General features: G+C 45.2%; 1 protein-coding gene across 1 annotated transcript in view; it reads left to right on the top strand.

The window, feature by feature from the left end:
* Positions 1–21,708, top strand: part of KAT2B (lysine acetyltransferase 2B) — a 94,019-nt gene extending 72,311 nt beyond the window's left edge. The window contains exons 14-18 of the mRNA XM_066585231.1: positions 9,261–9,375; positions 10,043–10,079; positions 12,202–12,265; positions 14,466–14,550; positions 19,629–21,708. Of these exons, the coding sequence (XP_066441328.1) occupies positions 9,261–9,375; positions 10,043–10,079; positions 12,202–12,265; positions 14,466–14,550; positions 19,629–19,822 (495 nt within the window). The 3' untranslated portion in view covers positions 19,823–21,708. The remainder of the gene's footprint in view (positions 1–9,260; positions 9,376–10,042; positions 10,080–12,201; positions 12,266–14,465; positions 14,551–19,628) is intronic.
* The last annotated feature ends 2,511 nt before the right edge of the window (positions 21,709–24,219 follow it).

The following is a 24,219-nucleotide window of genomic DNA, read 5'->3' as shown; positions in this document are numbered from 1 at the left end:
GAACGACACAGAAACGGATAGGGCAGGCGAGGGGCTACATGTTGGGCTGCATCTCAAGTTCCCAGGTCCCACTATTAAGCCACAATAGCGGCAAGAGTAGCCCCCCCCTCCCAACAATTTTTACTTCTGAAAAGCCCTCATTAGCAATGCATACCTTAGCTAAGCACCACACTACCTCCAACAAAGCACAATCACTGCCTGCATGACACTCCGCTGCCACTTCTCCTGGGTTACATGCTGCCCAACCCCCCCCCCCCCCTGCACGACCCAGTGTCCACAGCACACACCAAAGTGTCCCTGCGCAGCCTTCAGCTGCCCTCATGCCACACCACCCTCATGTCTATTTATAAGTGCTTCTGCCATGAGGAGGAACCGCAGGCACACACTGTAGAGGGTTGGCACGGATAGGCAGCGACCCTCTTTAAAAGGGGCGGGGCGATAGCCCACAATGCTGTACAGAAGCAATGAGAAATCCAATCCTGTGGCACCTCCATCTGGAGCTGCACATGTGGGCATAGCAATGGGGAACCTATGTGGCAGACACTATTCATTCTGTCAAGGTGTCTGCATGCCCCAGTCAGACCGGGGTTTTTTATAAATAGTCACAGGCAGGTACAACTCCGCAATGGGAATTCCGTGTGCACCCACAGCATGGGTGGCTCCCTGGAACCCACCGGCTGTACATAAATGTATCCCATTGCAGTGCCCTGGACAGCAGAGCTAACATCAGATTAAATGCAGGTGGGCTTCGGCCCACACTGCATGCCCCAACCTGACCGGGGTTTTTAATTCATAGACACAGGCAGGTACAACTCCCTATTGTGAAGTCCCTGTGGACCCACAGCATGGGTGGCTCCCTGGAACCCACCGGCGGTACATAAATATATCCCATTGCAGTGCCCAGCACAGCTGAGGTAATGTCATGTTTAATGCAGGTGGGCTTCGGCCCACACTGCATGCCCCAGTCAGACTGGGGTTCTTTAGAAGTGGACACATGCAGTTACAACTCCGTGTGGACCGACAGCATTGGTGGGTGCCAGGAAGCCACCGGCGGTACATAAATATATCCCATTGCAGTGCCCAGCACAGCTGAGGTAATGTCATGTTTAATGCAGGTGGGCTTCGGCCCACACTGCATGCCCCAGTCAGACTGGGTTTTTTTATAAATAGTCACAGGCAGGTACAACTCCGTGTGGACCGACAGCATGGGTGGGTGCCAGGAAGCCACCGGCGGTACATAAATATATCCCATTGCATTGCCCATCACAGCTGAGGTAATGTCATGTTAAATGCCGGTGGGCTTCGGCCCACACTGCATGCCCCAGTCAGACTGGGGTTCTTTAGAAGTGGACACATGCAGTTACAACTCCGTGTGGACCGACAGCATGGGTGGCTCCCTGGAACCCACCGGCAGTACATAGAAATATCCCATTGCATTGCCCATCACAGCTGAGGTAATGTCATGTTAAATGCAGGTGGGCTTCGGCCCACACTGCATGCCCCAGTCAGACTGGGGTTCTTTAGAAGTGGACACATGCAGTTACAACTCTGTGTGGACCGACAGCATGGGTGGGTGCCAGGAAGCCACCGGCGGTACATAAATATATCCCATTGCAGTGCCCAGCACAGCTGAGGTAATGTCATGTTTAATGCAGGTGGGCTTCGGCCCACACTGCATGCCCCAGTCAGACTGGGGTTCTTTAGAAGTGGACACATGCAGTTACAACTCCGTGTGGACCGACAGCATGGGTGGGTGCCAGGAAGCCACCGGCAGTACATAAATATATCCCATTGCATTGCCCATCACAGCTGAGGTAATGTCATGTTAAATGCAGGTGGGCTTCGGCCCACACTGCATGCCCCAGTCAGACTGGGGTTCTTTAGAAGTGGACACATGCAGTTACAACTCCCTGTGGACCCACAGCATGGGTGGCTCCCTGGAATCCACCGGCGGTACATAAATATATCCCATTGCAGTGCCCAGCACAGCTGATGTAACGTCAGCTGTAATGCAGGTGGGCAAAAAATTAATTGGATTACACTGTAGGCAAGGGCCCCAAAAAATTGGTGTACAAACAGTACTAATGTACCTCAGAAAAATTGCCCAACCAAGAGGGCAGGTGAAACCCATTAATCGCTTTGGTTAATGTGGCTTAATTTGTAACTAGGCCTGGAGGCAGCCCAGTTAAAATAAAAATTGGTTTAGGTGCAAGTTTCAACGCTTTAATGAGCAATGAAACATATAAAAATTGTTTACAAAAATTATATGACTGAGCCTTGTGGGCCTAAGAAAAATTGCCCGTTCGGCGTGATTGCGTGAGGTTTCAGGAGGAGGAGCAGGAGGAGTGCAGCCTACGTATTGTTTAGGTATCGCTGCTGTCCGCTGGTGGAGAAGAAAAGTCTGGGGAAATCTAGCCTTTGTTCATCTTTATGAGTGTAAGCCTGTCGGCACTGTCGGTTGACAGGCGGGTACGCTTATCCGTGATGATTCCCCCAGCCGCACTAAACACCCTCTCTGACAAGACGCTAGCCACAGGACAAGCAAGCACCTCCAGGGCATAGTGCGCGAGTTCAGGCCACGTGTCCAGCTTCGACACCCAGTAGTTGTAGGGGGCAGAGGCGTCACGGAGGACGGTCATGCAATCGGCTACGTACTCCCTCACCATCCTTTTACAGTGCTCCCGCCGACTCAGCCTTGACTGGGGAGCGGTGACACAGTCTTGCTGGGGAGCCAGAAAGCTGTCAAAGGCCTTAGAGAGTGTTCCCCTGCCTGTGCTGTACATGCTGCCTGATCTCTGCGCCTCCCCTGCTACCTGGCCCTCGGAACTGCGCCTTCGGCCACTAGCGCTGTCGGATGGGAATTTTACCATCAGCTTGTCCGCCAGGATCCTGTGGTATAACATCACTCTCGAACCCCTTTCCTCTTCGGGTATGAGAGTGGAAAGGTTCTCCTTATACCGTGGGTCGAGCAGTGTGTACACCCAGTAATCCGTAGTGGCCAGAGGGTCACGAGAAAGGCATCCTAACATGAAATCAGCCATGTGTGCCAGGGTACCTGTACGCAACACATGGCTGTCCTCACTAGGAAGATCACTTTTAGGATCCTCCTCCTCCTCCTCAGGCCATACACGCTGAAAGGATGACAGGCAAGCAGCATGGGTACCCTCAGCAGTGGGCCAAGCTGTCTCTTCCCCCTCCTCCTCATGCTCCTCCACCTCCTCCTCCTCAACGCGCTGAGATATAGACAGGAGGGTGCTCTGACTATCTAGCGACATACTGTCTTCCCCCGCCTCCGTTTCCGAGCGCAAAGCGTCTGCTTTTATGCTTTGCAGGGAACTTCTCAAGAGGCATAGCAGAGGAATGGTGACGCTAATGATTGCAGCATCGCCGCTCACCATCTGGGTAGACTCCTCAAAGTTTCGAAGGACCTGGCAGATGTCTGCCAACCAGGCCCACTCTTCTGTAAAGAATTTAGGAGGCTGACTCCCACTGCCCCACCCATGTTGGAGTTGGTATTCCACTATAGCTCTACTCTGCTCATAGAGCCTGGCCAACATGTGGAGCGTAGAGTTCCACCGTGTGGGCACGTCGCACAGCAGTCGGTGCACTGGCAGATTAAACCGATGTTGCAGGGTGCGCAGGGTGGCAGCGTCCGTGTGGGACTTGCGGAAATGTGCGCAGAGCTGGCGCACCTTTCCGAGCAGGTCTGACAAGCGTGGGTAGCTTTTCAGAAAGCGCTGAACCACCAATTTAAAGACGTGGGCCGGGCATGGCACGTGCGTGAGGCTGCCGAGCTGCAGAACCACCACCAGGTTACGGCCGTTGTCACACACGACCATGCCCGGTTGGAGCCTCAGCGGCGCAAGCCAGCGGTCGGTCTGCTCTGTCAGACCCTGCAGCAGTTCGTGGGCCGTGTGCCTCTTCTCTCCTAAGCTGAGTAGTTTCAGCACGGCCTGCTGATGCTTGCCCACCGCTGTGCTGCCACGCCGCGCGACACCGACTGCTGGCGACGTGCTGCTGCTGACACATCTTGATTGCGAGACAGAGGTTGCGTAGGAGGAGGAGGGTGGTTTAGTGGAGGAAGCATACACCGCCGCAGATACCACCACCGAGCTGGGGCCCGCAATTCTGGGGGTGGGTAGGACGTGAGCGGTCCCAGGCTCTGACTCTGTCCCAGCCTCCACTAAATTCACCCAATGTGCCGTCAGGGAGATATAGTGGCCCTGCCCGCCTGTGCTTGTCCACGTGTCCGTTGTTAAGTGGACCTTGGCAGTAACCGCGTTGGTGAGGGCGCGTACAATGTTGCGGGAGACGTGGTCGTGCAGGGCTGGGACGGCACATCGGGAAAAGTAGTGGCGACTGGGAACCGAGTAGCGCGGGGCCGCCGCCATCATGCTTTTGAAAGCCTCCGTTTCCACAAGACTATACAGCAGCATCTCCAGGCTGATCAATTTGGCTATGTGCACGTTTAACGCTTGAGCGTGCGGGTGCGTGGCGGCGTACTTGCGCTTGTGCTCAAACACTTGCGCTAGCGACGGCTGGATGGTGCGCTGAGAGACATTGGTGGATGGGGCCGAGGACAGCGGAGGTGAGGGTGTGGGTGCAGGCCAGGAAACGGTAGTGCCTGTGTCCTGAGAGGGGGGTTGGATCTCAGTGGCAGGTTGGGGCACAGGGGGAGAGGCAGTGGTGCAAACCGGAGGCGGTGAACGGCCTTCGTCCCACCTTGTGGGTTGTTTGGCCATCATATGTCTGCGCATGCTGGTGGTGGTGAGGCTGGGGGTGCTGGCTCCATGGCTGATCTTGGCGCGACAAAAGTTGCACACCACTGTTCGTCGGTCATCTGCACTCTCAGTGAAAAACTGCCAGACCTTTGAGCACCTCGGCCTCTGCAGGGTGGCATTGCGCGAGGGGGCGCTTTGGGAAACAGTTGGTGGATTATTTGGTCTGGCCCTGCCTCTACCCCTGGCCACCGCACTGGCTCTTCCAACCTGCCCTGCTGCTGCACTTGCCTCCCCCTCTGAAGACCTGTCCTCAGTAGGCTTAGCAAACCAGGTGGGGTCAGTCACCTCATCGTCCTGCTGCTCTTCCTCCGAATCCTCTGTGCGCTCCTCCCTCGGACTTACTCCAATTACTACTACCTGAGTGATAGACAACTGTGTCTCATCATCATCGTCCTCCTCACCCACTGAAAGCTCTTGAGACAGTTGCCGGAAGTCCCCAGCCTCATCCCCCGGACCCCGGGAACTTTCCATAGGTTGGGCATCGGTCACGACAAACTCCTCCAGTGGGAGAGGAACCATTGCTGCTCATTCTGGGCAGGGGCCCGAGAACAGTTCCTGGGAGTTTGCCTGCTTCTCAGAATGTGTCATTGTAATGGAGTGAGGAGGCTGGGAGGAAGGAGGAGCAGCAGCCAGAGGATTCAGAGTTGCAGCACTGGACGGCGCAGAACTCTGGGTGGTCGATAGATTGCTGGATGCACTTTCTGCCATCCACGACAGGACCTGCTCACGCTGCTCATTTTCTAATAAAGGTCTACCGCGTGGACCCATTAATTGTGAGATGAATGTGGGGACGCCAGAAACGTGCCTTTCTCCTAATCCCGCAGCAGTCGGCTGCGATACACCTGGATCAGGAGCTCGGCCTGTGCCCACACCCTGACTTGGGCCTCCGCGTCCTCGCCCGCGTCCACGTCCTTTAGGCCTACCCCTACCCCTCAGCATGGTGTATTACCAGTAGTGCAGAAACAGAACGTTGTAATTAAATGTGTCGCTTATTGGCCTGTGGTTGGAGGCTGACTTCGCTTACGGAATGCACAGCAGAGCCAGGAAAGAATTTTGCGCAAGCCTGCTGTAACACTTAGCTGGCTGCTTATTAATTAGGACTACTACCCCCAGCAGAGACGCAGTACACTCAGGACGGTCACAGGTAGCCCAAATAGATTTTTTTATCCCAAATTTTTTTGGAAAAGCCCACTGCCTATATAGACAGTATATGTCTTTCACCTTTTTCACTGTCCCTGCCTCAGCACTACTGGCCCTATACTATGTAAAATTACTGCAGACTGTTTCCCTCTGGACAGGATGACAGCGGTGATGTAATGGGCAACGCAGAGCCAGGAAAGAATTTTGCGCAAGCCTGCTGTAACACTTAGCTGGCTGCGTATTAATTAGGACTACTACCCCCAGCAGAGACGCAGTACACTCAGGACGGTCACAGGCAGCCCAAATAGAATGTTTTTTCCCAAATTTTTTTGGAAAAGCCCACTGCCTATATAGACAGTATATGTCTTTCACCTTTTTCACTGTCCCTGCCTCAGCACTACTGGCCCTATACTATGTAAAATTACTGCAGACTGAGGACGCAATGCTCTGCACGGCCGATATACAAAAAAAAAAAAAAAAAAAGTGCAACACTGCAAAAAGCAGCCTCAACAGTACTGTACACGGTCAGATGTGGCCCTAAGAAGGACCATTGGGGTTCTTGAAGCCTAAAATCACTCCTAACACTCTCCCTATAGCAGCTCCAGCATCAACAGCACTTTCCCTGAGCTATGTCAGAATGCATCTGTGGCGAGCCGCGGGAGGGGCCGATTTATATACTCGGGTGACACCTGATCTCGCCAGCCACTCACTGCAGGGGGTGGTATAGGGCTTGAACGTCGCAGGGGAAAGTTGTAATGCCTTCCCTGTCTTTCTATTGGCCAGAAAAGCGCGCTAACGTCTCAGAGATTAAAGTGAAAGTAACTCGAACATCGTGTGGTGCTCGCCTCTAGTAACGAGCATCTCGAACACGCTAATACTCGAACGAGTATCAAGCTCGGACGAGTACGTTCGCTCATCTCTAGCGGTGACTTGTGATGTAAGTCTTGAAAAGTTTCAAGCTGCAGTGTTTCCTACTGTCATTGCCCCAAACCCCTGATGATGTTGGCCATGGCGAAACATGTCTGGGTGGGCATGGTAGTGTTTTTTAAAATGCATTGTGGCTGTTGAGGTGTTACCTATATTGGAATGTGAACTGCAGTCGGATTACTTACGCCTGTATGCTTAAGGCAGCGGCTGTGACCGCTCTTTTGGCTTACCACCTGCTGGTGGATGTGGAAATTGATCACGTATATTCACAGCAGAGCGAGTCTGCACTCTAACACTATAATCAGTATGTATGAAAATATTAGTGTTTTTTGCTTCAGGATTCTAATATTTTCATATATACTGATTATAGTGTTTGGAGAAGGGTGAATCTTTCGTCTACGATAAAACAACATGCAGTAAGCTCATCCTATAATTTAACTCTCTCTATGCAGAAGATTTTGAGCCCTGTGTGAGACAATAAGAATTTTGAACACTATTAACACATATCAAGAAATAAATCGACACAGACTTCTGGATCTACTTAGATGAAATGGGTTTTCTGCCCCTAAACTATTATAGTTGATCAGTGGGGATCCAACACTCAGGTACTCTGTAAATCAGCTGATTGAAGTGACAGTGACGCTCCGGTGACCGCCGCTGTCACTTTAACCCATACAAGGCATAGTACTGGTATTGCAGCTCACCTCAATGGGACTGAGGGTCTCGCAGGCCATGTGAGCAGTGAATGTTACGTCACAGTCCTGGGAAGAAGCCGCATCCCTCACCTGAGAGCTTTGGCCTTTTCAATCAACTGATTGGTGGGGATCTTGAGCGGCAAACACCAGTTAATCAACTATTGATGATCTATGAAAGATCATTAATAGTTTACTTCAGGAAAATTCCTTTAAATAAAACCAAAATGATGTCCAAGAATGGGCATTCACTTTAAATTGGTCACCATCTTTGTAAATTATTACATTGGCTTCTACAATGATATTACAGCGTCCGAGCGGGGCGCGCCAAAGTGGGGGAGACCACGGGGAAAACAAGCTAGATATCACGGGTGGCTCTGCCATCTCTCCCGGCAATGACGGCAAAGGTGCCTTACTGTGTCGCCGCACAGTGGCGAAAGGGTTTTGACTGCCTCTAAATACTAAACAGTGGATTTGTCATGTGACACCAGTATCTCTAAGTTAACAGACTCCTGGTATGTGTGTAAAAATAATTGACACGAGTCCTTGTAGCCTTGATGAGCAAACTAGAGATACTCAGCTTGCTTCAGCTCTTTAGTTAAACTATTGCAATAACAACACATACAGTTCATTAGCAATTGGCAGTAGATTCAATTTAAAGCAGATATACCGTTGCTCCACACTTTCATTTATGATGCAAAAACAATTAAAAAACTTCAAAGCTCTCTTTCTCTTTCTTGAAGGTTACTCAGAGAAACTCCCACAGTCCTAGTTATCTGTAAGGTTACTCTGGCGATTGCTAGGCAGATGGTGAAGATATTTTGGTCATGGGCCCTTTTTACACTTCTCTGGCTTCACTGTTAACAAGTGCTCATGCAACTCACTGTTGTGCTGGTGGGTCCCACACTTTATCCTCCACACTGCAGCTTGTTAGGAAACTTGAAAAGTCCTTGCTTTCTCCACTGGAGCACACTAGATTCACTCCACGCTACTGCACCTCATCTCACGTCCTCCTCCTCTGACTGCTCACTACAAATGCCTTCCTACCACTGCCTTCTCTTCCTGTCGAACTCCTGCACTTTCTGTCTACACCTCCCCCTAACATCCACCTCACCCTGATCCTTTCCGACTCTGCACTTCATCACATCATCCCCCTCTACCAATCACTGATAGCATGACAAGCAGCCAATAAGCAGCCAGCTGTTGCCAAGCAGTTAGCTTTAACTTTGAGAAGAAAGGGGGAAAACAAGCGTTTTCCAATGTGCGGCACCTTCTTTTCCTCCTAGGAGCACATAGCTAGGTGTTATAGGACTGGTAACTGGATGACTACCCTGTAGGACCCCCGGGCCACTACAATATTATCTGGGATTATTTAGTGAATCCTGCATTTAGCAGGGGTTAGACCCGATGTGACCAAGGCGTTCCTGTCCATCTCTACCATTCTATGATCTCGTCCCCTGGCTTTCGTTATGGAAATAACATTCCTAATATATTTCAATGATTTTATTACACCTGTGAGGTACATTTGAAAACCGTCCGATAAAATATACTAGAACTTGATGCATTCGTACCAGTAAATACACGTTATTTTATTCTTTTCCTGTGTAATTGTCCTTTTCTTAAGAACCGATACTTTTTATGTTTCACTTGTTTTCTCCTTCCAACAGAAGAACATTGTTATTTTGCTGTGCGTTATTAAAGTATAAACCTTGTTCAACAGATCATCAAAAAAATGATTGAAAGGAAGCAAGCACAGATAAGGAAGGTGTACCCCGGCTTGTCGTGCTTCAAGGAAGGAGTACGGCAAATCCCAATTGAAAGTATCCCTGGAATCCGTAAGTATTTGCTATTTTTTCAGTGGTTTGACATTTGTTTTTGTACTCTTTTAGATACAAATGATGATGTAATATTGTAACCGGATGTGTTATATGAAATGGGGCTTGTGCAATAACTGTTTGACATTCCTCTCACATTTCCTATGACTGTATCTTTGAGTTTTTTATGTCAGTCATTCTGTAATTTAAAATAAATACTAATGAGCACCATTGATGCTAATGACAATTTTTTATAATTGGTCTTTGGTTGATTTGCTCAGCAGTATGTTAATTGACCTAAATACACCCCCTAGGACTGGGACTTGTGGCATCTTTTATGTTCATTCACATTGCATGATTGAGCCAGATCAAATTATTTTGGTAACATTAATTGTGTTCTATATGACATTATATGTGTATAATATTCTAGGTGCCACGGGAGTGAAGGCACTAATTTGATAAGAAATGAGTAGACTATTATGAAGTGGTTCTGTGAATCTAGTTGATATGTCTGCTGAAAAAAAGTGTGTGCATCATTAAAGACCCAAAAGCGATGATATATCCTATTTTTTGCGCCTATACGTATGGTCATATGGTGGTATAGTACTCAGGAACATCGTTGAGGTTACATGCGAGACACCATGTGAATGTGGTTGTATGGTGTAATTCTTATTGTATTCTTTTACAGGAGAGACTGGCTGGAAGCCAAGCATAAAAGACCGAAGGTAAATTAATTTAATTTATTATTCTACACATTAGACCCCATTTACACTGAAAGATGATCGCTCAAACGACAGTTTGAGGGACAGTTTTGAGCAATCATCTTTGCATAGTCTATAGTCGCTAATTAGCTGCTAAAGAGCTATGCAGGTGGAGTGAGACACTGCCGCTATCGCTCGGCGAACAATGCAGCTGTTTTGCATAAGCAAACAGCTGCATTGTTCTCCGCGCTTACAGCTCGCGTCCAGCTGTAAACTACCAGCGGGACGTGAGGTGAAAGAATCTTATCAGCACTGCTGTGATAACAGCCTGCACCGCTGCTAAGAGTTCATAGCTCAATTCTAAAAAACTAGAATTGAGCGAGGAACGAATCGTGCACGAAAAGTGCATGATGTCCGTGCATTTAGACGCAACGGTTGTCGCTCAAAAGACGGCTTTGAGCGAGAATTGTTGTATCTAAATGGGCCTTAATATACTTTAGGATCTCTTCACACAGGAGCGCTAATCATTCAATGAATGGAGGCAGAGCGGGCCGGAGATCGCTTCTGGCCTCTCCTAGATCAACAACTGCCTGTTTACAATCGTCATTTGATTTTAATGCCTGCGGGTGTGCCAAGGATCAGACGGCTTCCATTGACTTTAAAAATGGAGCACGCTGCTATTTGTTTTCCGGACCAAAAAGTCTGCAAAACAGATCAGCATGCTTAAATTAATTTGCGAATACCCATGCTTTCCTATGGGCGGCTTGATTTGCCACGCGGGTGTCCCACAAATTAAACCCGCCCGTGGACATGAGGCTTTAAAAGGCAATTATTTGTAATCTTGCCATTGCACTGTATCTCTTTTTATACAGTGTAGATGTACTTTTGATAAAGGGGTTGTTTGTGACTTTGGGGATTTTTGCCTATTGATGACCTATCCTCCGAAGGGTTGCTGCAGTATGGACGGCATGATCTGCTTCCTGGACTGCCTGTATGACAACGGTGCCATCAACTGATCGGTGGCGATTCCGAGCGGCAGACTCTTGCCAATCATCTAGTATAAATCCCCAAAGTCCTGGACAACCTCTTTAATGTGCACTGCCTAAAATATGGGTGGCACCTGCATCTTCTGTGACTCTGTCTATGGATGTATGCACATAGTGTGATTTACTGCAACTGAATTGAGAACTGTGGCAATGTGCGAGAAAACGGTAAGAAATGTTTCACGTCTGGTTTTGATGTACTTACCCTTAGACCTCATCCACCTTGTCATATTTGCAGTCGGTACTACAAGCGTAGTTCAGGCAGCATAAACTCCATTGATTTGCATTGGGATATTCAGACTATATTACATCTATGAGATTGCAAAAAAAAAAACCCAGTGAATATACATGATACTTGCGTATTCACTGCATATTTACACATGAAGTCAGGAGAAATCAATGGAACTTTCTTGTGCTGAATACGCACACCAAGAAAACGCAAGAATGGTAAAATTGTCAGTAAATATGTGCAGTTTTGGTTCATGAAAATGCTGAGTATTTCATGCACCGAAACGGCATATGCCCGTGTGAATAAGCCCTTAGGGTGCCCAGATGTCTGCAGTTTTCGTTCATTCTATTAAGTATTTGAAACCAAAAAGAGGTGTGGTCGTAAAAGGAGAGGACGTATTAAGGACCGCTGTATACTACTTCTGTTTTCTTCAATCCACTCCTGGGTTTAGCTCCAAAAATGGCATTAATTAACTGAACCCAGCCTACCTATATGAGCAGCCTCAATTAAAGCAGAACTCTTCAGTATAACTTGTTTTCTGTTTATTTATATCTGCTCATTCTGAGCTGAACAGTCCAATGGGCGGAGCTATCAGTGATTGATAGGACCGCCCACTGGACCACTCAGCTCAGAATGTGCAGACATATAAATGAATAAAACACAAGTTCTACTGAATCTTTCCCCATAAAACAATATACAATCTGCTCGGCTCCTCCTGCTCTATAACGTAATGCCTGCAGTTTGGGCAGCATTTTTGAGCTGATGCCCCTTTAAATGACTTCTAGTCTAATAAAGTACCAAACATTTTTGAATAGGGAGAGAATGAACTTCATTCAGCCTAATTATTTACTACTTTTACATTTTTTATTTCCAGTAAAGAGCCAAAAGATGCCGATCAGCTGTACAACACGCTGAAAAATATCCTGCAGCAGGTGAAGGTGAGTGCACAGCCTGCACGGCTATGTATCCATCAGTTGTCGGCCCTGTCCTGCCCAGGATCTTATCAGGCCTGTAGTAGTTACCGTCCATGGGACAAAATAAGAACAAACCTATAAATAAAAAATCGTAACTTCTTTATTTATCCATCGATGTCGCTGTATGAGGGCTTGTTTTTTGTGTGACGAGTAGAGATGAGCGAGCGTACTCGGTAAAGACAGATACTCGAGCGAGTATCGTCCTTACCAAGTACCTGCCTGCTCGCCCACAAAGATTCGGGTGCCGGTGGGGGGCAGCGGGGGAAAGCGGGGGGAATGTGAGGGAGATCTCTCTCTCTCTGACCCCCGCTCCCTCCTGCTCACTTCCGCAACACAGCGCTCAACCCCGCCGGCACCCGAATCTTTGCGGGCGAGCAGGCAGGTACTCTGTAAGGACGATACTTGCTCGACTAATGGTCCTTACCGAGTACGCTCGCTCATCTCTAGTGACGAGTTGTCATTTTTAATGGTGCTATTTAATGCACCATATAATGTACTGAAAAACTTTTTAAAACTTCTAAGTGGAGAAAAATAAAAAAAAGGAAAAAAAATATTCCACCATCTTTCAGTGCGTCTTGTTTCTGCAGCGCACAAACGGCAACAAAAATGACATGATAACGTTATTCTATGTGTCAATAATACGATTACTACGATACCAAACCTATATTGTTTTTTTTTTTTTTGCTGTATTATTTTTATTTTTTTTCAAAGACATTAAATTTTTAAAAATTATTTTCTGCCACCAACTTCTGCGCAATAACTTTTTTATTTTTCCGTTGATGTGGTTGTGCGAGGGCTCATTTTTTGCAAAACATCCTGTAGTTTATACCATTGGTACCATTTAGGAATGCATTGGACCTTTTTGGTTGCTTTTTATTGCATTTTTTCTTGGAGACAGGGTGACTGAAAAAATACGTTTCAGGCGTCCTTTATTTTGTTTTTCAGACGATGTTCACCTTGTGGGGTAAATAATGCACTGTTTAGATAGATCTGACTTTTACGGATGCGGCGATACCAAATATGTATTTTTGCTTTATGATTTAGATTTTTTTATTATAGATATGGCAAAAGGGCGATGATTTAAACTTTTATTACTTTTTTAAAATTTTCAATTAGTAAAACTTTATTGATCTTATTTTTACTTTCTTTTTAGTCCTCCTAGGGGACCACAACTAGCAATGCTTTGATCACTCCTGCAGGATGATGTAATGCAATAGCATTGCATCATATTGCAATTTGACAGGCAGTCTATTAAGCCACCCCACTCCATGGGGATGGCGTGATAGGCAGTCTGTTAAGACAGCTCTGGGGCCTTTCAGAAGAACCCCTGCTGCCATGACACACACACTGCTCCCTGCGATCTCATCGTGGGGGGTCCGTACAGCATTGACAATGGCATTTAAAGGCTGATCCGCCGCACGGCTGATTGCAGCTATTGCCTGCCAGTGTCAGCTGTAATAAACAGCTGACGGCCGCGCTGTATAAAGAGAGGTCCCGCCGCGATCTCTCTTCATACATACCCCGATGCTGCAGGATGTCACTGTACGTCCTGGAGAGCTAAGGGGATAATCAAATCAGATGTGTTATGGGCCAAGACTTTGTTTGCATACGGAAATCACGCAGTATTTCTACTGTTTCGTTTTGAACCACTTTTTCTGGGTTACGGTCTCTCAGTTCTCCGTTGTGGGCAGATTGTAGTTTTTGGAGAGGTTCCAATCAATCATCTTTGCAACCGACTTGTGTCTTTGTACTCAATCTGCAATTTTTTGCAACAACTGAATACGCTGTCGATTGTTTCATCGGTTTCTTTACAGAGTCGGCATTTGGCATCTACTTCAGATTTTTCCACATTGGCTTCTATCACATTAGTCCTGGTCGCCTGCTCTTATGTGGCTAAAATCAATTATTATTAATAATAACCTTTTCAACTTGGTCTTGTTCCTACTGTGGCCAGTAATTGCCTGCCGCAGTCATGTGACAATAGATGACATGGCATTTCTGTGCAATGACAACAGGAACTGTAGGGGGACTTGTTGAGTTTAAAAGTTTTCTATATAATTTAGAGACGATGTAGATGGGGAATGTGATTAAATCTGTCTGTAAACGCCATCGCAGCAGTTCATTATAATACTGTAACTACGCCAATTTCATTCCTTTATTTCAGAGTCATCAAAGTGCGTGGCCTTTCATGGAGCCCGTGAAAAGAACAGAAGCACCGGGATACTATGAAGTCATAAGATTTCCAATGGGTAATGGCATTAACCTTCTTAAAGAGGTTTTCCAAGTTAATTAAGTCTTTTTTAAGTACAGCACTCGTCAAAGGCTACTGCAGCCAATCACAGACTTCAGTGGTCGACTGCTGATTGGCTGCAGCAGCCTGTGACCTTTTGTTTACAGGCTGACTCTGCAGCTTGTAAATAGACCCGATGGGGTGAACAGACAATTGGCACTGGAGCTGCAAAGATGAGTGGATATAGTCTTGTTTATTATTTTGTGGCTAAGGGAGCTGTGTTTAAAAAAAAAAAACAACTCAGAAAACCCCTTTAATTCACTCTGTACTGCATGAGCTAAGGTACAAGTAACTACTATTACCTTTCTAATAATTCCCCTTTGAAACTACACTCTAGGTTTGTCATCTATACTCTAAGGAGTTATTAGATGTGCTTTTCTATATAATGTAGCCCAATAATGCCGGTCGATCATAGTTGATGTAAGTTGGGTAGAAGCTTCATCATATATCATTCTCAAATAGATATCTTATATGGCCACAAATCACTGAAAAAGGACATGCTTAGTGATACAGAGGAAGGAGGACAGGTACAAAACATCAATACCTAGCAGCATGCTGGAAGGCAAAATGCTATATGGCAGAGATTACCATTGTGCAAAATACCGATGGACAAGCATTATCACACCTACCATGCGCTGGGGCTATTATACTTGCATGGATAAGATTTAGTGTAGGGTGTCGATCACTCATGTAGTGCACAATGCATGCTTAAGGCTTATTGGGGGTGTCCATACTATTAGATCAGGCTGTCAGTCCCATACATTCTAAGTGAAGAGCCACACAAAGCCCTGACACCCCTCGGCTCCCTCAGCTTCCCAGGGCCAGATTACTACTGCAAAAGTCATCTTAAATATAAGGGGGTAGTTGATATTAAGGCCAAAACACAAACTTCCCACCACCGTCAAGGGTCCTCATGTCTTGTAATTCCCTACACTAACGTTACAAACAAATCACTGCAAAAAACGTTTTCCGTTGTAGGTTGCCATCTCCCCAGTCACTACTGTGCGATGTCAGTTAATTTATGACTGCAGTGCAAGAAAAAATGGCTGCCCTACTTGTAATAGGCACAAAGGAAGAGCCACGTGCAATCATTCAGTTTTTGGTGTCTGAGGGGGTGTCTGGTGCTGATATTCATCGAAGACTTTGTGCACAGTATAAAGAAAGGGTTCTGTTGCAAAGACGTGTGTATGAATGCGTAGAGGAGTTCAATGAAGGTCGTACAAGAAGCAGCCGGACGCTCCTCCACATCCACAACTTAAGACAACATTGAGAGCACACGTGAACTGATTTTTTAAAAATTGTTTTGAGGTGTTAAGCCATCCTCCCCAGCGTCCTGATCTTGCCCCATTGGATTGTCACCTGTTTGGTCCCCTGAAAGAAGCCCTAAGAGGACGAATATTCGTTCTGATGAAGAGGTGAAGACAACGGTGCAGTCGTGGCTCGTAGCTCAGCCTAAAACACTTTTTAATGAAAGCTTGTTGACAGACAGGCAAAGCGCATTGAAAAGCAGGGAGATTATGTCAAAAAATAATGTATTTATCTTTTTGAAAGTTGATTAAAATAAATTCTACAGCCAGAGTGCGGATAATTTTTGACCCACTCTCGTGTAAATAATACTCTGGAAGAGGCCAAAAAGAGGCCCAAAAATATCTATCCTGCATTGTTGGTGTATCAGGCTCCTAGATTGTGAGCAGAAACATTGGGATATACAGATAAAAACCACTATGTAGGGGATGCCATGTTTCCCCTGGCCCGTGTGCTCCAGTGCATGAATGAGGTTTCCCTGCTGGTCTCATTATCTCGCCCTATGTAAAATCCAGGTCATACATGGCTTCATAAATCAGAGGATTAATAATTTGTATTCAGAAGATGGATAATCCGTGTAATCCTCTATCTGCTATAAATTGCCATACAGTAAATAGTGAATCAGTGGAATAAATAATTTATTTTAATTCTACCAGATATTCATTCAATGAAAAACAGCCCGTGGCAAGAAGTTCACGCGAGCAGTGAGTGCTGTACACTATGTCCTTAGTACTCCGGCGAGCTGGGAGAACCTTTCACCACCTATGAGGTCTATAAACTAAATTATGGTGCTCATACGCCAGGTCCCAAGGAGTCCGGGAATGTACTTTTTATACTTACCCGGCTACCCGTTCCCACCCTGTCACCCATGGAAGTCGCCATGTGGACAGTGCAGCGGACTCATGTGTACAGGCTGTGCGCACATTCCCATTGTTATCTGTAAGTGCATGCCTAGCCTATAGAGATGCGTCTACTGCATTGTCCACATACCAGTGTGAAAAAGGAAAATTAACCAGCGCTCCGGTGTTTCGGAAGAGGACGGATGATGCAGGAGTATATATTGAGAAATGAAGTTGTATGGTTATAAATATTACTTACTTCGCAGGGGTGCTAATGATTAAGCACCCCTGAATCCAAGGTGGCAGGCAGAATTCAGAGGATACATACGGAAATTCCTTTTATTGCGACGCGTTTCGGCCGTAATATCGGCCTTTCTCAAGTATAAAAAACATATACAACATGCCTGCATTATATAGTGCAGATAGTTAACACACAATTGCATGGCCTGCAAAGATGATGTTGCAATAAGTTAGATTAAAAGCATGAACTGGATTGTGCATCAGGGGATCAATGTCAATAATCACTTACTATGTATATATATATGTATATGTTGTATATGTTTTTTATGCTTGAGAAAGGCCGATATTACGGCCGAAACGCGTCGCAATAAAAGGAATTTCCGTATGTATCCTCTGAATTCTGCCTGCCACCTTGGATTCAGGGGTGCTTAATCATTAGCACCCCTGCGAAGTAAGTAATATTTATAACCATACAACTTCATTTCTCAATATATACTCCTGAATCATCCGTCCTCTTCTGAAACCCTGGAGCGCTGGTTAATTTTCCTTTTTCACACTGGTTTGTCTTTCATCCCGTGGTGTTATTTTCATCGCTGGGAGCAACCAAGACGCTCTCTTCAGGATGTCTCTTGTGACCGGTGCGAGGAATCATTACGTTCATTGTGGATTGATACGCCATCTCGGATTTTGACGCACGGGCACCCCATACACGGGCCCGGCGTCACGGGGTGAGTAACCTCCTTCATACAATTGTTCCACATTTATATATATTTCTTGTATATTTTGGCAACCATCTCCTATCCATTTCTTGGAGCGCTATCCATCTTATATCTGCATTGTCCACATAGCAACTTCCATGGGTGGCATCAAGAACAATGGAGTGCGCACACCGCCTGCAGAGATGAGCCCGCTGCACTGTCCACTTGCTGACTTTTAGGGGTGACCCCACAGAAACGGGGAGGTGGGTAAGTCTAAACAGTACACCCCCCCAGACTCCTTGGGATCTGGCCTAGGAGCACCATAACTTAGTTTGGGTGAAATGTGATTGTTCCCAGCAAGAGAAACCACGTAATCTTGTAGATATGATACCTTTTAATGGCTAACAAAAATACATGATGTTATAGCGAGCTTGCGAACCAACGCAGGGTTCTGCTTCAGGCTTAAATGGATTGGATCTGAAGAGGCATGGATACTTATATATACGGTACCAGATCTTTGTTTTCATTAGTTTGGGTGCTCATAGGCGGTGACAGGTTTCCTTTAAAGGGTTCCTCCCATGCTTTAAAGAGATGGCATATCGCTAGGATCACTTTATGATCGGTGGAAGTCTGACCTCTGGGATTCCCACTAATCCCAAGAATGAAGGGGTTGCAATACTAGTTTAGTACTGCATCCCCTTAACTGTTAATCCCTGCCCAGCGGCGCTCACAGCTGCACAGATAACGGGAACTAGTGATATGATGTCACTTCATAAGATGGGAATAACCCTTTTAAATAGGCTGCTTCACTTCTTTGTAGAGCTGCCTTTTCTCGGACTCGCCCTGCACAGTAACTGTATGTCTGTATGCCCACAGGGTATATAGATATACGGCAGTCTATGGTTACTTTCACACTTGCGTTAGGGTCAGTTCAGGGTTTTCGTCTCCATTTTTGGAGGAGAGAAACTGAAATAAAACTGAAAAAAAACAGAGCAGTTTTTCCCCATGATTTCAATGGGGTTTAAAAAAACCAAAACACAGAAAGGCTTTCGTTTGCTTCCATTCTGCCAGGCTTTGGGTTTTTTTGGACAGAAAAATAGTGTTTGCTTTCCGTTTATTTTTTTTTATTTTTTTTTTTTAAACCCCAGTTGAAATCAATGGAAAAAAAATGGATCAGTTTTTTTTCCATTCTATTTCAGTTTCCCACCTCCAAAAACGGAGCAGAAAGACAGAAACCCAGAGCTGAGCCCTAACACAGGTGTGAAAGCAGCCTTGCTTCTTAGTAGGATAAATTTGGGCAGATTAGTTGCAGACATTTCTGTGACTGCCCCTGCCATCTGAATGGGGCCTGTAGGGATTGATGCACATGCTGCAGAAACAAAGGAATTTCTCACGAAAATTATTGCAACAATTGTGTCACAAAAGTAATGAAACCCCTGAGCAAGAATCAGCAAGTGTTTATCTTGATATGTTAATACTTGGGGGACCTCCTTTGGCCTTAATAACCTCATCGGATACTCTCTGTGGCATACTTTCTACACTTCAGCCGTTATTTCCCTCCATTCATCCTGCAAACATCTGGCAAGTTTCCTCAAAGAAGATGGACACTGTCCAATTACTTTTGGTCGGATAGTAGAAGCACAACCAGTTTTGTTTACATTGTCCACAGTTATTAGTCATTGCCTGGCCAGTCAGCACATAAGAGTTTATTTCGGTTGAGGCATCGGGTCTCTGACAGCTGTTTACACTTTTCCCTCTTCCTGAATCTTAATATTTAAAGCATTTCTCATATCTATTTTAAGACCCCATCAGACACCCTATTCGGACGTGGGATTCACGTTGACCTTGGCACTCGGGTTCGACGTCTCATGTGTCATTTTATGGTCGCTGTAGGGATGCATACTACACATTCCAAAAATTACCTCTGCTTTTTTTTTGTCTTTCTTGAATATCAGATCTTAAAACCATGAGTGAACGTGTGAAGAACAGATACTATGTGACGAAGAAGCTATTCATGGCAGATCTACAGAGGATCTTCACAAACTGCAGGGAGTATAATCCACCGGAGAGTGAATACTTTAAATGTGCAAATATCCTGGAGAAGTTCTTCTACACTAAAATTAAAGAAGCCGGACTGATTGATAAATGAGGGGGGTGGGGAGGGGGATGGGGGAGTACAGTGTTACATTAACGTGCCTGATATTATTGGCTTGCCTACTGTTTTGCGCATCACACTTTTGAAATTTGCACTCAACTTAACTCGACTAACTCTAATACTATTCTCAGCATTTAGCAAGCTTTCTTCGGTTGTTTATGATTTTGTATAGATTTTATTAGAAAAGGTGCTTTATAACCTTTAGGGCTTTTAGAGTATATAATGTTGATATGAGATGTTTTGTATATTTAGAATCGTTTTGTATAATGAGATTTATCATGTTAACCACTAATCTAACAGAAAGGCTGACTGTAGATTATAGATTTGCTTATGCCGGCCATAAGTTAAAACATAATCTGGTAGAACTACAGCAAAACAAGAAGAAAAAAAAAGACGAATAATATTTCTTGACGTAAAGTGGACAATATTAGACAATTGCATTTTTCGCAACTCCCTTGTATAAATATTTACTTTTTATTCTTACTATCAGAATTGCTCCCGATTCAAGTGGGTAATTACTTTGAAGGTAATTACTTTTCACTGCCGATAAGACATCATATCTAGATAGGGCCCGATGGGACACACCAGGGTGTTTTGGACAGAACGATTATCGTTAGAGATGAGCGACCTCGCTTGGTTAAGGCAGATACTCGAGCGAGCATCGCTCTTCTCGAGTATCTGCATACTCGTCTGAGCAAATGCAAGGGGGGCGGCAGGGGGAGAGAGAGAGATCTATCTCTCCCCCCGCTATCCCTCGCTTACCCCCGCGGCCCCCCCGCATTTGCTCGGACGAGTATGCAGATACTCGAGAAGAGCGATGCCCGCTCGAATATCTGCCTTAACCGAGCGTGCTCGCTCATCTCTAATTGTCGTTCAAAAAAAACATTCAAACGAGCGAAAGTGAATGATAACCGTTCAGCCTGAATGCGAGCCAACGACTGAATGAGAATGGTTCACTTTTCGCTCATTGTTTATCTTACGCAGGCATAAAAGTTACCGTTGGCTCGTTCACTTATCGTTCGGCTTAAACGGTGATCGTTCAGTTGTTCTTATACAGCCTGTCCAGATAGTCTGAACGAGAGCGAACAGGTTAGCGGTGATGTCACTTAAGCGAGAATCGGCTCATCTAAAAGGACCCTTTAAGGCCATTAACGCGGGACGATTATAATTGAGGATCGTTAAAAAAAAGTTCCCACGCTCGTGTGGGAAATTGATCGCTACCATGTTTCCCAGAAAATAAGCCAGTGTCTTATACTAATTTTTGTTCAAAAAGGTTTAACTTTTTTACATGTATAGCTGCCTGGATACTATTTAAATTGACTTTTTTAATTAACTGTTAGCAGGGCTTAATTTTGGAGTCGGGCTTATATTTCAAAAAGCCTGAAAAATCATTTTGCATCCTCAAAAATTCTGGAAAATCATGCTATGTCTTATTTTCAGGGAAACAGGGTAGTCATCCCGTGTAAATGCATGCAGCGACTGAAGGAGAGTTCAATTTTCGGCATGCAGAAACTAATTGACTTGCCGTTCAGTGTATACAGCAGTCATTCACCTTGGAACGACTGAACAACTGCTTACTGTGAATGGAAGCAAGTGGGAGAAGGAGAACGCTCCCCAGCCTGCTCCGCCTCCATGCCAGCAGCACTTTCAGCGATGCCAGCGATATTCGCTCCTGTGTAATTCCTCAGGGACGAGCATCACTGGGACGGGCAGCCAGACATCGTTTGCCCGACAGCTCAATTACTCTCAACCACATAAAGTACATTGCCCAAGGGAATATTAAACTATAGGCTGTGTCCCCATTGAAAACTCAACCTTTATTCAAATTTAAATAAAAAACATCATTTGTCACTGAATATACTGAAGGGTGTATATCAATAGTCCACTAGGTGAGTGCTTTAGAATTGTTGTAATACCCATTCCTAAGCCGAGGTGTATCAAACCAGCAGATGAGGGGTTAGCACTGTAAACACAAAAACCAAATATTAAAACTGCGTAAATGAGATATGCAATCTAAAATATTGGACTATCAGATCCCCTTCCTCCTTACCCCACCGACAAGTTTCAGACTGATCTATAGCACCAGTCTTGATGACACCAGATCTCTGGCGAGCTTGTCAAAGGAGCGTATAGTCTAATATTTTACTTTGCAGATCTCATGTGCTCTCAAAATTTGGTTTAGGGTTTTGCAGACAATCACAGAAAATGTCCGTTACTTACTGATTGAGGAGTGCATATAGATGCATCCTCCTCTCACCATGCAGGTAGCTGACTACCAAATGGAGGAGCCAATAACACCTGTGCAGGACACCGATAAGACAGCCACTCACACTGCCTCTTGATAATGAGGGGGGTGGATGCTTGGCGTACACTCCCACACATAGTGGATACAGGGTGACAGACCATTCTGATATATGTAGTTCACCATGCAGACCAGCAACCTATTAATGACGCCATGATAATTCGGCAGGTTGCCCTGCATTTCCATCAGTGAACCACATTGGTACTGCCACCCTGGGCTCCCCCTGGAGTCTTAAAGCTACACTGCATGTGAATGATAGATAATAAATGCATGGATGTTGGCCAAGATACATGAGCCCACTAGTCACTTCATGGTTCCTTGCGTTGTAGTGGGTCCCTACACTAATATAAATGCACCACAGAAGCAACCCCATATCTGCTAGTTTGATACCTTTCTGATATACCTCAGCTTAGGAGTGGATATTACAGCAATTCTATAATGCTCATCTAGTAGACTGTTGATATAGACCCCTTGGTATAGTCAGCGACATATGAGTCCAATGGTTTTATTGTGTTTTTGGGTGTCTTTTATTTGGATTTGAATATAGTAACTGTGAAGGCTATGTTCTAAATGGGGACAACCTATGGCTTAAGGCCCATTTACATGCAAAGATAATCATTCAAAAGATTGTTTTGCATAAACTGCTAATGGACACTAATATCCATTAGCAGCTTATCAACTTCATTTGCATGTAGATGAGCCTCCGGGACCTGTATGCAGAGAACAGCAGTTGCTCTGTTCTCTGCATTCAGCTCCTTTGTCCTTCTGCGGGGCCGCAAGCTGAATACAATGTAATCAGCGTTCCCGTGAAAAATACAGCACCATGGACAGCAAACACAGCATGCGGTTTGTGTTATCTTCTCACCGGCTGAATGATGGATTTTATGCTCACCTAAAAATCATCTTTCAGCCGAAGAGTGAAAGATGGGAGCATTTACACGCAATGATTATCCCTCAAATGACAGCATTTTAAACTAATTTTGAGTGATAATCGTTGCGTGCAAATGACCCTTTAGTCTTGCCTTTGGGAAGTTTGCATTACTCACTGCCAATAAGGAACAGTGGGGTGCTGTATATGTTACTTGTAACCTGCCTATGACTTCTCTGCAGACCTGTGGGTTTATTACTGTGGTCACCTCCACTTGTAAGGGGAGCGATTTCCTTCATTATATTATGTGGAGGAATTGCCAATTAGTGCAGTTCTGTAATGTAATCATCAAAGCGGCTCCAAATTAGAGCTTCAGTATAAGATATAAGATGTTGTCAATGTGTGTGTTTTACCTGTTGTGGGATGAGATTACCTTTTTAGGGATTCTGTGTTTTCTAGGAACATTTGCTGTTAGGAAATGTTTTACATGCTTATATTAATGGTCCATTACCTATTATACAGTATATTTCCCATATTGTATTCAGTTCCCAACTTTATATCGATGTCAGCGCAGACTCGGACTGTAAAGCCAGATCATTACCGTTTCATATGCAAATGCGGCCATTTTTAGTGTAATATTTAAATGACAGGTTTTGTGTTTTTTTCCTATTTGTTATGATTATTATAGAATACAGGTCATTTTAGATTGAGATTTGTATTAAAATCCATTTGACGCTAGAAACGAGGCGTTTGCCGACCCAATATACTGTTCACTGCCCCTGGAACTGTATGATATCCAGCAAGTGAAAGCCTAGACCTCACTACTTACCTTACGTGACACAGTTGTGTCTTTATTAAAATGATATAGTTACATAGTATAGTTGAGATGAGTCCATCAACTTCAACCAAGGGATGTGGGCAAACTCTAGAACCTTGTTTCCACCTATACAGCATAAGCCAATCTGCACCCAAAAGGGGGAATTTCCCTCTGGATATGGCAGTTAGAATACCTCAACATAATTCTATAAATTTGCATAAAATATAATTTCACTTTGTTTTAAGAAGCCACCAACTATTAGTGCCGTGAGCAGCTTCTGAGGCCACTATTCCACGGATCCAGAGCTCTTATGGTAAAGCCTTGGAATTTTAACCTTTTTTTCTCCAGACGTTGGGCATCTCCCCTTTGTTTTTGGGGGGCTTTTTACATTGAACAGCTTTTCA

Source organism: Eleutherodactylus coqui, chromosome 12 (assembly GCF_035609145.1).
Source record: "Eleutherodactylus coqui strain aEleCoq1 chromosome 12, aEleCoq1.hap1, whole genome shotgun sequence".
NCBI lineage: Eukaryota > Metazoa > Chordata > Amphibia > Anura > Eleutherodactylidae > Eleutherodactylus > Eleutherodactylus coqui.
This window is presented reverse-complemented; position numbering and strand designations above follow the sequence as displayed.